Raw genomic sequence first — 15751 nt, forward strand, 5'->3', positions numbered from 1 at the left:
AAAAAAACATCAGGCGAGGGTAAGAGTTCCTTGACTTCCTGGACTTTATCAAACTCACCGAGGCGTTTCGACTCACAGCGTTTCTGACTGGAGCTACATTCTGTCCCAGCTGAGACCAGGATGATCCACATGGTCCAGATTGTTGATTTAGCGGCGTTTCCAGGCGAATCCCTGCTCTGTGAATCGCTTCTGTCCCGGCAGAGTTCCATCAGGATGATTTTCACAGACTGAGCTGCAGGTGAAGCTGGTTTCCTGTCGTTCAGGATCCATCTGGATCTGGTCTGAACGGCGTCTTCACTGGATCCAGTCGTGTTGACGTCACGTTGTTGTTTGATTGATCCGTTTTGTTGCTGCTGATTCAGAGACGAGCGGAGTTTGGCTCGCAGCTCGTTATTTTCAGAGACGACAGTCGAACAACACGAGGAGAACAGAGTCTCTGTCTTTTGTTGTCTTGTTTATCATGCTGTCCCCGGACAGGAGGACGCTCCAGCAGCCGGTCAGGACGGACAGCTCTGTCCTGGCCGTCCTCTGGAGTCTGTGGAGGACGTGGAGACACTGCAGTGGACGGCGGACGAGCTCAGCCCACTGAGACGTCCTCAGAGCAGGATGGAGCAGGTCCTTCATGTCCACCGCTGTCAGACTGGACAACTCCCCTGAGGACAGTTTAACCCTGGACATTGTGGTGTCCTGCAGCAGGGACACGTCACTCTGCGGCTCCAGAACGTGGACAAAGCTCCGGTTCTGCTTCAGACCGATGTCCTGAGGACAGACCGTCTCTTCTTCTAGGTGTCTGTTGTTATTCTGTTATTATCTGAACTGATTCTTTGTCCCGTCCATCACCTGTCCCCCATGTCCCCCCTGTCCCCCGTGTCCCCCGGTCCTCTGATGTCTCCACTGTGGGATTTATGAAGTCTCTTTGTCTTCTGGGTTGAGGACAGACACCGCTGCTTCATGCTTGTAGTTTCAGTGTTCTGCCACTAGATGGTGTGTGTGAGAACAGTCAGAGTTCACTCACACTCACACACACACACACACACACACACACACACTCTCACACACACACACACACACACACACACTCACACACACACACACACACACACACACACACAGAAACCAGGACGCAGAACTTTTCTTTCACTTGTTTGTATTGAAGAAGAACCTGATCACCACGGAGGGACACGGCACTCTGACCAGCCGGCTCCGACCGGCCGCCGGGCCGCGGGGCTGCAGGAGAACCCAGAGGAACGCCCGTGGAGAACCCAGAGGAACGCCCGTGGAGAACCCGGGAGAACCCAGAGGAACGCCTGTGGAGAACCCGGGAGAACCCAGAGGAACGCCCGTGGAGAACCCGGGAGAACCCAGAGGAACGCCTGTGGAGAACCCGGGAGAACCCAGAGGAACGCCCGTGGAGAACCCGGGAGAACCCAGAGGAACGCCTGTGGAGAACCCGGGAGAACCCAGAGGAACGCCCGTGGAGAACCCGGGAGAACCCAGAGGAACGCCTGTAGAGAACCCGGCCGCCGCCTGAAGACGTGTGACAGAGTTCATATTGCTGTTTCATACAGAAAAGAAGAAAAGATGGACAGCAGAGCTGCAAAGAAGACGTCCCGCCTGGAGACTGTCTCCTGGACACGTCTCCTGGACAGCGTCTCCTGGACACGTCTCCTGGACACGTCTCCTGGACTCGTCTCCTGGACAGCGTCTCCTGGACAGCGTCTCCGCTCTGTCCGTCTCTTTAGTGCACTCGTGTCAAAAAGTTTTATACAAATTTCATTTGTGTTGAAAGAAAAAGCAACATTCATTTAACGGTAACAGTCGAGGCTCGCTGGAGCCGGAGCCGTCGCCACGACGACAGGCAGGGCGCCATCTTCAGTCCAACAAGTGTTACAACAAGCATGTCTGGAGTCTGACGAGTTGAAGACGTCTCGTCTCTCTAAGTTAAGTTCAACCTGGCTCTGTGGCCGGAGAGGCCTGCGATTGGTCAGTTACTGCAGCCCGTAGCAGATACAGCCAATCACAGGACGACTTGATCAACAGCCAATCACATGATCAACAGCTCCTCCTGAGCAACATGTGGCCTCAGCTGGACTCTGATGGTCTGATGTGTCAACAGGCTCGAAACCAAAAACCAGCCGTCCAGAGACCACAGCCGGACCAGCAACAGCCGGACCAGCAACAGCCGGACCAACAGCAGTGGACCCCAGGGTCACCATCGTAGCTCTGACTGTTCGGCTCTGGGTGGAACGTTTCAGTGGAGACAAGGTCAGAGAGTCTGGGTCTGAACCAACTCTGAACCCAGTCTGAACCGGGTCTGAATCAGGTCTGAACCAGGTCTGAATCTGGTCTGAACCGCATCTGAACCAGGTCTGAACCAGGTCTGAATCTGGTCCATCAGGTGCTGCTGGTCTAACCTTGTCTTGAGAAGCTCAGTTCATCCTGTGGGCTGACGAGCGTTTCCATGGCAACGCCCCGTTTTGAAGCAGTAAATCTCTGAACTGAATCCATGTCAGGCTCCGTTTCCATGACAACGCTCCCAGTGAGAACATCTCTTCCCATTGCCGTGGCGGCGCGTTGGGAACGATACAGGCTCCATGTTTCTTCACTTGGTGGTACACTGGAAACATGAACAATCATTAAGACAGGCGGCCGAGTCCCGCTGTCGTCACGGTGACTCTGCTTCCACCGTCTCCACGGAGACGGGGTCCCGCTCCAGAACGTGTCGTTTCCTGAGCTTTTTCACAACGCTCCACTTTGGGAACCATTTTTCAAAACGTTGTGTTTTCAGCGGGTCTGAGCAGTGTTGCCATGGAAACAAACACCCATCACGCCTTGAAAGTGTTGTGGTGTAAACGGGGCCTGGATCCAGAGCCGACTGACCCTGAGCCTCGTTCCCTGACACCGGCGCGTCACTTGTTTTTCTCGGTGATGTTTCAGGAGCTACAGCCGGACGCCGCCGCTCGGACCACCGCCCCTGAAGACCCCGTCCCGGACCCCGTCCCATGCCACCGGTTCACACTAGGCAGGTGGAACTGGGGTCCTGGGGTGGAAGCACAGGAAGAACCGGACCGAGGTTCTGATGGGACCGGCACCAGGTCCGGGTCTGAACGGTGACGGCTGAGAACCGGACTGATGGAACAATGGACGGCGTTCTGCTGTCACTGTCAGAGAACCAGCATCTACACTCCTTCACTCGCTCACCGGGTGTTGTGGTACAGAGTGACGTTGTGGTACAGCGTGACATTGTGGTACAGCGTGACGTTGTGGTACAGCGTGACGTTGTGGTACAGTGTGACATTGTGGTACAGCGTGACGTTGTGGTACAGCGTGACGTTTTATCACTGAATGATGATGTGGCACAACGTGACGTTGTGGTACAGTGTCACATTGTGGAACAGTGTGACGTTGTGCCACTGGATGTTGTTGTACAGCATGACGTGGTACAGCGTGACGTATCACTGGATGATGTGGTATAGTGTGACGTGGTACAGCATGACATGGTACAGCGCGACATGGTACAGCGTGACGCTGTGGTACAGTGTGACGTTATATCACTGGATGATGTGGTACAGCGTGACACTGTATCACTGGATGATGTGGTACAGCGTGACACTGTATCACTGGATGATGTGGTACAGTGTGACACTGTATCACTGGATGATGTGGTACAGTGTGACGTTATATCACTGGATGATGTGGTACAGCGTGACACTGTATCACTGGATGATGTGGTACAGCGTGACACTGTATCACTGGATGATGTGGTACAGCGTGACACTGTATCACTGGATGATGTGGTACAGTGTGACACTGTATCACTGGATGATGTGGTACAGCGTGACGTTGCGGTACAGCGTGACGTTGTGGTACAGCATGATGTTGTATCACTGGATGATGTGGTACAGCGTGACATTGTAGAGGACCTGGTGGCCGTTGTTCCAGGCGTACAGCGCCCTGTCCCGTGGGTTGTAGTCCAGCATGGACAGGTGGCTGTACTTGTTGGCGAGCGGGATGTCGATGTACTCGTAGGTGGAGGAGTTGGTGTTGTAGGCGTAGTACACCTTGGTCCCGCCCGAGTAGCCGTTGGTGACGTACAGCGTCCCGCAGATCATGAAGGCCTCGCCGGCGCTGCGCTTGGGGTGGTTGGTGGTCCAGCTGCGGACCACCTGCAGGGTGTTGGGGTTGAGCCGGCTCAGCACGATGTTCCCCGCGTTCTGATTGGTGGCGTAGACGGCCCAGAGCCCGCCCTCGTCCACCATCAGGTCGATGTCGGAGTGGCCCCCCCAGGAGTAGTGGTACATGTTGTTGAAGCCGGCGAAGTCCAGCTGGCGGGACCGGCTGATGAGCGCCGAGGCCAGGTCGAAGCGGATGATGGTGTGGCTCTGGAACTTGTTGAAGTACAGCGAGCCGTTGTAGACCACCTGGCCCGTCCCGGACCAGGGGTGCGGCAGCCGGTGCGACGTGAAGTTGTCCGACGTCATGAAGTCGTACATGGACTGGTACTCCCGGACGAAGCGGTTGTTATGGTAACCGTCCATGTACCAGACCTGTGGGGGAGATAGAACACCCGCTGGTTGGTGGTGACAGACTGACCAGCACGCGGGACTTGTGTTGTTGTGTGTCCTGTTGTGTTGCTGTTGTCTTGTTGTGCTGTTGTGTTGTTGTGTGCCCTGTTGTATTGCTGTGTGGTTGTGTGTCTGCTTCTCACCCGGTTGTCTCCAGGGGGAGCCAGAGGGTCGGTCATCCAGGACCCGAACCTGGACCCAGAAGTCTTGATGGTGACAGGTTCAGAGATTCCCGTCAGTTTCCCACAAGCTGAAAGAGAAAGGTGGAGCATGAGAACCTCCTCCACCCAGAAGAACCCTCCTCCACCCAGGAGAACCCTCCTCCACCCAGGAGAACCCTCCTCCACCCAGGAGAACCCTCCTCCACCCACTAGAACCCTCCTCCACCCAGGAGAACCCTCCTCCACCCAGAAGAACCCTCCTCCACCCAGGAGAACCCTCCTCCACCCAGGAGAACCCTCCTCCACCCAGGAGAACCCTCCTCCACCCACTAGAACCCTCCTCCACCCAGGAGAACCCTCCTCCACCCACTAGAACCCTCCTCCACCCAGGAGAACCCTCCTCCACCCAGGAGAACCCTCCTCCACCCAGAAGAACCCTCCTCCACCCACTAGAACCCTCCTCCACCCAGGAGAACCCTCCTCCACCCAGGAGAACCCTCCTCCACCCAGAAGAACCCTCCTCCACCCACTAGAACCCTCCTCCACCCAGGAGAACCCTCCTCCACCCACTAGAACCCTCCTCCACCCAGAAGAACCCTCCTCCTCCCAGGAGAACCCTCCTCCACCCAGGAGAACCCTCCTCCACCCAGGAGAACCCTCCTCCACCCAGAAGAACCCTCCTCCACCCAGAAGAACCCTCCTCCACCCAGGAGAACCTCCTCCACCCAGGAGAACCTCCTCCACCCAGGAGAACCCTCCGCCCTACGCCCGGTCCCCCTCCTCCACCCAGTATAGCCCCGCCCCCACCGAGGCCGGAGGTCCTCCACCCACCGAGTCTCTGCATGCAGGCCCGGAGCCGGTCCTCCAGACTCAGCACCCGGCCGTGGAGGTCCTGGTAGTCCAGCCCCCCCATCTGGTCCTGCAGGTTCCCCAGCAGCTCCGTCACGTTGGCCGCCTCCTCCCGGAACTGCCGCACCAGCAGGGCGTCGGCCCGGTAGGCCTCCAGGACCGGGATCAGCGGGCGCAGCTCCTCCATCTTGGCCTTGATGGACTGAAACAGAACCACATGGTTCAGAACCCAGAGAGACCCAGAACCCCAGAGAGACCCAGAACCCCAGAGAGACCCAGAACCCCAGTGTGAACATGTTTCTGGAAGCAGCTGATTGGCTGCTGACTGAAAGCTGATTGGCTGCTGATTGGTTGCTGGGTGGCTGCTGATTGGCTGCTGACTGACAGCTGACTGAAGGCTGATTGGCTGCTGGGTGGGTGGTGGGCGGTACCTTGTACTGTCTGGCGATGTTGGTCTCGTGTCCGTCCTCCACCTGTTTGAACTTGTTCTCCAGACCTTTGAGCTGGACCTCCATCTTCTCCACAAACTGCATGTCCCTCTGTGTGCGCTGGTCCAGGACCTCGATGGACTGACTCATGTTCCGGACCTGGAAGACAGAACCGTTCAGAGGAGCGCTGCGGGCGGAGCGGGCGGAGCGGGCGGAGGAGCTACCTTCTCCAGCAGCTGGCGCAGCTGTTTGGTCTGAGCGTCTCGGGAACAGGCGGACTGCTGAGGAGCGACGACGGTGCAGACGCAGCGTCCCTCCGAGTCCTGCGCCGAGCTGTAGACCTGCCAGCCCTCCTCAGGGGCCGCGGGACCCACCTGGACCAGGAGGACAGACAGGACAAGACTGGAGACCATGCACTGCAGAGAGCCGACAGGGAGCCTGGCAGGCCTGCTCAGGGGGACCTGGCCCACGTCCTCACAGAGGGGCTCTGCTGCCCTCTGGTGGCCGTCGTCAGAAACACACCCTGACCCACTTGACTGTTCGAGACACTGAAGACATCTGAGAACCCTGGAGGGGTGAGGAGGGGATGGAGGGATGAAACATGTGATGGAGGGATGAGGAGGGGATGGAGGGATGAAGCATGTGATGGAGGGATGAGGAGGGGATGGAGGGATGAAGCATATGATGGAGGGATGAGGAAGAGATGGAGGGATGAGGAGGGGATGGAGGGATGAAACGTGATGGAGGGATGAGGAAGAGATGGAGGGATGAGGAGGGGATGGAGGGATGAGGAGGGGATGGAGGGATGAAACATGTGATGGAGGGATGAGGAGGGGATGGAGGGATGAAACATGTGATGGAGGGATGAGGAAGAGATGGAGGGATGAGGAGGGAATGGAGGGATGAGGAGGGGATGGAGGGATGAAACATGTGATGGAGGGATGAGGAGGGGATGGAGGGATGAGGAGGGGATGGAGGGATGAAACATGTGATGGAGGGATGAGGAGGGGATGGAGGGATGAAGCATGTGATGGAGGGATGAGGAGGGGATGGAGGGATGAAACATGTGATGGAGGGATTAAACATGTGATGAGGGATGAAACAGATGTGATGGAGGGATGAAACATGTGATGGAGGGATGAAACAGATGTGATGGAAGGGTGGAACAGATGAAGGGATGAAACAGATGTGATGGAGAGATGAAACATGTGATGGAGGGATGAAACGTGATGAGGGATGAAACAGATGTGATGGAAGGGTGGAACAGATGAAGGGATGAAACAGATGTGATGGAGGGATGAAACATGTCATCGAGGGATGAAACATGTGATGGAAGGGTGGAACAGATGAAGGGATGAAACAGATGTGATGGAGGAATGAAACATGTGATGGAGGGATGAAACAGATGTGATGGAGGAATGAAACATGTGATGGAGGGATGAAACAGATGCGATGGAGGGATGAAACATGTGATGAGGGATGAAACAGATGTGATGGAGGGATGAAACATGTGATGGAGGGATGAAACGTGATGAGGGATGAAACAAATGTGATGGAGGGATGAAACATGTGATCGAGGGATGAAACAGGTGTGATGGAGGGATGAAACATGTGATGGAAGGGTGGAACAGATGGAGGGATGAAACAGATGTGATGGAGGAATGAAACAGATGTGATGGAGGGATGAAACATGTGATGGAGGGATGAAACATGTGATGGAGGGATGAAACATGTGATGGAGGGATGAGGAGGGGATGGAGGGATGAAACATGTGATGGAGGGATGAGGAGGAGATGGAGGGATGAGGAGGGGATGGAGGGATGAAACATGTGATGGAGGGATGAGGAGGAGATGGAGGGATGAGGAGGGGATGGAGGGATGAAACATGTGATGAGGGATGAAACAGATGTGATGGAGGGATGAAACATGTGATGGAGGGATGAAACAGATGTGATGGAAGGGTGGAACAGATGAAGGGATGAAACAGATGTGATGGAGAGATGAAACATGTGATGGAGGGATGAAACAGATGTGATGGAGGAATGAAACAGATGTGATGGAGGGATGAGGAGGGGATGGAGGGATGAGGAGGGGATGGAGGGATGAAACATGTGATGGAGGGATGAGGAGGGGATGGAGGGATGAGGAGGGGATGGAGGGATGAAACATGTGATGGAGGGATGAAACATGTGATGAGGGATGAAACAGATGTGATGGAGGGATGAAACATGTGATGGAGGGATGAAACAGATGTGATGGAAGGGTGGAACAGATGAAGGGATGAAACAGATGTGATGGAAAGATGAAACATGTGATGGAGGGATGAAACATGTGATGGAGGGATGAAACAGATGCGATGGAGGGATGAAACGTGATGAGGGATGAAACAGATGTGATGGAAGGGTGGAACAGATGAAGGGATGAAACAGATGTGATGGAGGGATGAAACATGTGATCGAGGGATGAAACATGTGATGGAAGGGTGGAACAGATGAAGGGATGAAACAGATGTGATGGAGGAATGAAACATGTGATGGAGGGATGAAACAGATGTGATGGAGGAATGAAACAGATGTGATGGAGGGATGAAACAGATGTGATGGAGGGATGAAACAGATGCGATGGAGGGATGAAACATGTGATGAGGGATGAAACAGATGTGATGGAGGGATGAAACGTGATGAGGGATGAAACAGATGTGATGGAGGGATGAAATAGATGTGATGGAAGGGTGGAACAGATGAAGGGATGAAACAGATGTGATGGAGGGATGAAACGTGATGAGGGATGAAACAAATGTGATGGAGGGATGAAACAGATGTGATGGAGGGATGAAACATGTGATGGAGGGATGAAACAGATGTGATGGAGGGATGAAACGTGATGGAAGGGTGGAACAGATGAAGGGATGAAACAGATGTGATGGAGGGATGAAACATGTGATGGAGGGATGAAACATGTGATGGAGGGATGAAACAGATGCGATGGAGGGATGAAACATGTGATGAGGGATGAAACAGATGCGATGGAGGGATGAAACATGTGATGAGGGATGAAACAGATGTGATGGAGGGATGAAACGTGATGAGGGATGAAACAGATGTGATGGAGGGATGAAACATGTGATGGAGGATGAAACAGATGTGATGGAGGGATGAAACAGATGTGATGGAAGGGTGGAACAGATGAAGGGATGAAACAGATGTGATGGAGGGATGAAACGTGATGAGGGATGAAACAAATGTGATGGAGGGATGAAACAGATGTGATGGAGGGATGAAACATGTGATGGAGGGATGAAACAGATGTGATGGAGGGATGAAACGTGATGGAAGGGTGGAACAGATGAAGGGATGAAACAGATGTGATGGAGTGATGAAACGTGATGAGGGATGAAACAGATGTGATGGAGGGATGAAACATGTGATGGAGGGATGAAACAGATGTGATGGAGGGATGAAACATGTGATGGAGGGATGAAACAGATGTGATGGAGGGATGAAACGTGATGGAAGGGTGGAACAGATGAAGGGATGAAACAGATGTGATGGAGTGATGAAACGTGATGAGGGATGAAACAGATGTGATGGAGGGATGAAACATGTGATGGAGGGATGAAACAGATGTGATGGAGGGATGAAACAGATGTGATGGAGAGATGAAACATGTGATGGAGGGATGAAACATGTGATGAAGGGATGAAACAGATGTGATGGAGTGATGAAACGTGATGAGGGATGAAACAGATGTGATGGAGGGATGAAACATGTGATGGAGGGATGAAACAGATGTGATGGAGGGATGAAACAGATGTGATGGAGGGATGAAACATGTGATGAGGGATGAAACAGATGTGATGGAGGGATGAAACATGTGATGAGGGATGAAACAGATGTGATGGAGAGATGAAACGTGTGATGGAGGGGTGAAACATGTGATGGAGGGATGAAACAGATGTGATGGAGGGATGAAACATGTGATGAGGGATGAAACAGATGTGATGGAGGGATGAAACATGTGATGAGGGATGAAACAGATGTGATGGAGGGATGAAACATGTGATGAGGGATGAAACAGATGTGATGGAAGGGTGGAACAGATGAAGGGATGAAACAGATGTGATGGAGGGATGAAACATGTGATGGAGGGATGAAATAGATGTGATGAGGGATGAAACATGTGATGGAAGGGTGGAACAGATGAAGGGATGAAACAGATGTGATGGAGGGATGAAACGTGATGAGGGATGAAACAGATGTGATGGAGGGATGAAACTTGTGATGGAGGGATGAAACAGATGTGATGGAGGGATGAAACAGATGTGATGGAAGGGTGGAACAGATGAAGGGATGAAACAGATGTGATGGAGGGATGAAACGTGATGAGGGATGAAACAAATGTGATGGAGGGATGAAACATGTGATGGAGGGATGAAACAGATGTGATGGAGGGATGAAACATGTGATGGAGGGATGAAACAGATGTGATGTAGGGATGAAACGTGATGAAAGGGTGGAACAGATAAAGGGATGAAACAGATGTGATGGAGTGATGAAACGTGATGAGGGATGAAACATGTGATGGAGGGATGAAACAGATGTGATGGAGGGATGAAACAGATCTGATGGAGGGATGAAACATGTGATGAGGGATGAAACATGTGATGGAGGGATGAAACATGTGATGGAGGGATGAAACACATGTGATGGAGGGATGAAACAGATGTGATGGAGGGATGAAACATGTGATGGAGGGATGAAACAGATGTGATGGAGGGATGAAATATGTGATCGAGGGATGAAATAGATGTGATGAGGGATGAAACATGTGATGGAGGGATGAAATAGATGTGATGAGGGATGAAACATGTGATGGAGGGATGAAATAGATGTGATGAGGGATGAAACATGTAATGGAAGGGTGGAACAGATGAAGGGATGAAACAGATGTGATGGAGGGATGAAACAGATGTGATGGAGTGATGAAACGTGATGAGGGATGAAACAGATGTGATGGAGGGATGAAACAGATGTGATGGAGGGATGAAACAGATGTGATGGAGGGATGAAACAGATGTGATGACGGGATGATACAGATGGAGGGATGATACAGATGGAGGGATGAAACAGATGAAGGGATGAAACAGATGAAGGGATGAAACAGATGTGATGGAGGGATGAAACAGATGTGATGGAAGGGTGGAACAGATGAAGGGATGAAACAGATGTGATGGAGGGATGAAACGTGATGAGGGATGAAACAAATGTGATGGAGGGATGAAACATGTGATGGAGGGATGAAACAGATGTGATGGAGGGATGAAACATGTGATGGAGGGATGAAACAGATGTGATGTAGGGATGAAACGTGATGAAAGGGTGGAACAGATAAAGGGATGAAACAGATGTGATGGAGTGATGAAACGTGATGAGGAATGAAACATGTGATGGAGGGATGAAACAGATGTGATGGAGGGATGAAACAGATGTGATGGAGGGATGAAACATGTGATGAGGGATGAAACAGATGTGATGGAGGGATGAAACATGTGATGGAGGGATGAAACAGATGTGATGGAGGGATGAAACAGATGTGATGGAGGGATGTAAAATGTGATGGAGGGATGAAACATGTGATGGAGGGATGAAACAGATGCGATGGAGGGATGAAACATGTGATGAGGGATGAAACAGATGTGATGGAAGGGTGGAACAGATGAAGGGATGAAACAGATGTGATGGAGGGATGAAACATGTGATCGAGGGATGAAATAGATGTGATGAGGGATGAAACATGTGATGGAGGGATGAAATAGATGTGATGAGGGATGAAACATGTGATGGAGGGATGAAATAGATGTGATGAGGGATGAAACATGTGATGGAGGGATGAAATAGATGTGATGAGGGATGAAACATGTGATGGAAGGGTGGAACAGATGAAGGGATGAAACAGATGTGATGGAGGGATGAAACAGATGTGATGGAGTGATGAAACGTGATGAGGGATGAAACAGATGTGATGGAGGGATGAAACAGATGTGATGGAGGGATGAAACAGATGTGATGGAGGGATGAAACAGATGTGATGACGGGATGATACAGATGGAGGGATGATACAGATGGAGGGATGAAACAGATGAAGGGATGAAACAGATGAAGGGATGAAACACCCACAGCAGCAGGTCTTACCAGAACACACTGAGCTCCCATCAGCAGCAGCAGGAGGTACAAGTGCAGCTCCTCACACTCCATCTGCTCCTCCGGCTGGTTATCTCCTCCTCTAGCTGGTTATCTGCTCCTCTAGCTGGTTATCTGCTCCTCCGGCTGGTTATCTCCTCCTCTAGCTGGTTATCTCCTCCTCCGGCTGGTTAACTCCTCCTCTAGCTGGTTATCTGCTCCTCCGGCTGGTTATCTGCTCCTCCGGCTGGTTATCTCCTCCTCTAGCTGGTTATCTCCTCCTCCGGCTGGTTAACTCCTCCTCTAGCTGGTTATCTGCTCCTCCGGCTGGTTATCTGCTCCTCCGGCTGGTTAACTCCTCCTCTAGCTGGTTATCTTCTGTCGTCTTCCTCTGCTCCTTCTCCCCCTCCTCCTCCCTCTTCTCACTCCTCCTCTTCTCTGATGCGTCGCCTGAAATCAGCCGAGTGGAAACAAGATCCTCCCTCACTGTGTGTGTGTGTGTGTGTGTGTGTGTGTGTGTGTGTGTGTGTGTGTGTGTGTGTGTGTGTGTGTGTGTGTGTGTGTGTAATGATGCCACAGCCTTGCTAGCGAACAAATGTGTGAAGCAGCAGGAGGAGGAGGAGGAACTGTCCGTGTGTGTGTGTGTGTGTGTGTGTGTGTGTGTGTGTGTGTGTGTGTGTGGGAAGCTATTTGTCTTGAGGCAGAAAATGTCGACTTTTCATGAAATCTCCCTTTTAAGGAGACGTGAAGCTGAAGGAGGAGGAGGAACAGCAACCTCACCCATTCCTCAGAGCTGACATCCTGTCCGTCCCTCAGCTCTGTCTCTGTTGTCTCTGTCCTTCAGCTCTGTCTCTGGTTGTCTCTGTCCCTCAGCTCTGTCTCTGATCGTCTCTGTCCCTCAGCTCTCTGTCTCTGGTCCTGTCTGTCCCTCAGCTCTCTGTCTCTGGTCGTCTCTGTCCCTCAGCTCTCTGTCTCTGGTCCTGTCTGTCCCTCAGCTCTCTGTCTCTGGTCGTCTCTGTCCCTCAGCTCTGTCTCTGGTCGTCTCTGTCCCTCAGCTCTGTCTCTGATCGTCTCTGTCCCTCAGCTCTCTGTCTCTGGTCCTGTCTGTCCCTCAGCTCTCTGTCTCTGGTCGTCTCTGTCCCTCAGTCAGAGAAAGGCAGACAGAGAGAAAAGTCTCTAAATTAGTCATCATGTTAATCCAGTTGCCATGGAAACAACATTTCTATCTGCAGGCGTCAGCGTGTCAGATGGTCCACAGCAGGGTCCCCCCCCACCCCCGACACACACACACACACACACACACACACACACACACACACACACACACACACACACACACACACACACACACACAAATCAAAAACCAATGTGAAGTGAACTGAAATAGCCGTCCCTCTGTCTCCGTCTCTTTGTCCATTGTTTCAGAAAATTCCTGCTCAAAACCCAAAAAGTCAGAAAGGTGTTCCATGTGACATCTGTCCCTTCACCTGGTCCTGTCCTTCTCACCTGGTCCTGTCCCTCTCACCTGGTCCTGTCCCTCTCGCCTGGTTCTGTCCCTCTCACCTGGTCCTGTCCCTCTCGCCTGGTTCTGTCCCTCTCACCTGGTCCTGTCCCTCTCGCCTGGTCCTGTCCCTCTCACCTGGTCCTGTCCCTCTCGCCTGGTCCTGTCCCTCTCGCCTTGTCCTGTCCCTCTCACCTTGTTCCGTCCCTCTCACCTGGTCCTGTCCCTCTCACCTGGTCCTGTCCCTCTCACCTGGTTGTCCCTCTCAGACAGGGACTGGACAGAGTTCAGGTTCTACTCTCATCAGCACTAGGTGAGGCTGTCCACTCCCAGGCATATTGTCCACTGCCCCTCCAGTTGTCCACAGTTGTGTGAGACTTCCTTCAACCATCAGTGTCACAGAAACCCCAGGACGAGGAGACGGGTGGAGACAGTTCAGTCACCTGCCGAGTGTCTCTGTTCGGGGGTCACCTGCCACCTCATAGACACCAGCTAACCAACCAGCTAACTCACCAAGCTCACCATTCATCCATCTTCCACCACTGATCCAGCACCAGGTCTCCGGCCCCAGACTTCCTGTCCCCAGACTTCCTGTCTCCAGCTCTTCCTGTAGGATCCCAAGACACAGTCCCTCCAGCGTCTCCTCCTGGTGGGACATGTCCAGATCCACGTCCAGGAGGTTCCATCCTAAAGAGGAGCTGAGCTCCTCACTGCTCCTCTCCATGTGGAGGAGCAGTGGCTCGGCTCCCAGCTCCTCTCTGACAACGTAGCTCCTCCCTGGTGACGTAGCTCCTCCCCCTGGTGACATAGCTCCTCCCCCTGGTGACATAGCTCCTCCCCCTGTCTCTAAGGCAGCGTCCTTTCCCCCAAACTGAAGTGTGTGTTTGTTGTTGGTGAGACGGGGTCCAGGCTTTGCTCTGTGAATGGAGCTTGTTGGTTTTTCCATTTGGTGATTGGCTGACGGGCCATGTGTGACTCCGCCCACTGGGGGGCGTGTCCAATAAAAGGTTCACAGCTGATGTTTGTCTCCTGTCCATTTGTTCTGCTCAACCAGAGTCCAGGGTCCAGATCCAGAGTCCAGGGTCCAAGGTTCAGGAACTGCTGATCCAGATACAGAGTCCGGTGACAGATGTTGAGTCCGGTGACAGATGTTGAGTCCGGTGACAGATGTTGAGCCCAGTGACAGATGTTGAGTCCGGTGACAGATGTTGAGCCCGGTGACAGATGTTGAGCCCGGTGACAGATGTTGAGCCCGGTGACAGATGTTGAGTCCGGTGACAGATGTTGAGCCCGGTGACAGATGTTGAGCCCAGTGACAGATGTTGAGCCCGGTGACAGATGTTGAGCCCAGTGACAGATGTTGAGCCCAGTGACAGATGTTGAGTCCGGTGACAGATGTTGAGTCCGGTGACAGATGTTGAGTCCGGTGACAGATGTTGAGCCCGGTGACAGATGTTGAGTCCGGTGACAGATGTTGAGTCCGGTGACAGATGTTGAGCCCGGTGACAGATGTTGAGTCCGGTGACAGATGTTGAGTCCGGTGACAGATGTTGAGTCCGGTGACAGATGTTGAGCCCGGTGACAGATGTTGAGCCCAGTGACAGATGTTGAGTCCGGTGACAGATGTTGAGCCCGGTGACAGATGTTGAGCCCGGTGACAGATGTTGAGTCCGGTGACAGATGTTGAGTCCGGTGACAGATGTTGAGCCCGGTGACAGATGTTGAGTCCGGTGACAGATGTTGAGTCCGGTGACAGATGTTGAGCCCGGTGACAGATGTTGAGTCCGGTGACAGATGTTGAGCCCGGTGACAGATGTTGAGTCCGGTGACAGATGTTGAGCCCGGTGACAGATGTTGAGTCCGGTGACAGATGTTGAGTCCGGTGACAGATGTTGAGCCCGGTGACAGATGTTGAGTCCGGTGACAGATGTTGAGCCCGGTGACAGATGTTGAGCCCGGTGACAGATGTTGAGTTTGGGCTTCGGGTCAGTTTCGCCTCACAGTTGAAGAAAGTGAAGCTTTGCAGTAAAAAGAGTCGAGAGCGCCTGAAGTGAAGTTTATTTCTGAA

The 15751-nt window shown here is 52.7% G+C and overlaps 1 protein-coding gene across 1 annotated transcript; it reads right to left on the bottom strand.

Annotated features, from left to right (window-relative positions):
* Positions 1 to 1141: 1141 nt before the first annotated feature.
* LOC115384770 (noelin-like) lies at positions 1142 to 12592 on the bottom strand. The gene is made up of 6 exons (XM_030087004.1): positions 12195 to 12592; positions 6228 to 6377; positions 6007 to 6162; positions 5558 to 5777; positions 4709 to 4815; positions 1142 to 4547 (listed from the first exon to the last, which is right to left on the bottom strand). The coding sequence occupies exons 1-6, from the start codon at positions 12255 to 12257 to the stop codon at positions 3885 to 3887; spliced, it is 1359 nt and encodes a 452-aa protein (XP_029942864.1). The 5' UTR covers positions 12258 to 12592; the 3' UTR covers positions 1142 to 3884.
* Positions 12593 to 15751: the final 3159 nt, after the last annotated feature.

This window comes from Salarias fasciatus, unplaced genomic scaffold (assembly GCF_902148845.1).
Source record: "Salarias fasciatus unplaced genomic scaffold, fSalaFa1.1, whole genome shotgun sequence".
Taxonomy (NCBI): domain Eukaryota; kingdom Metazoa; phylum Chordata; class Actinopteri; order Blenniiformes; family Blenniidae; genus Salarias; species Salarias fasciatus.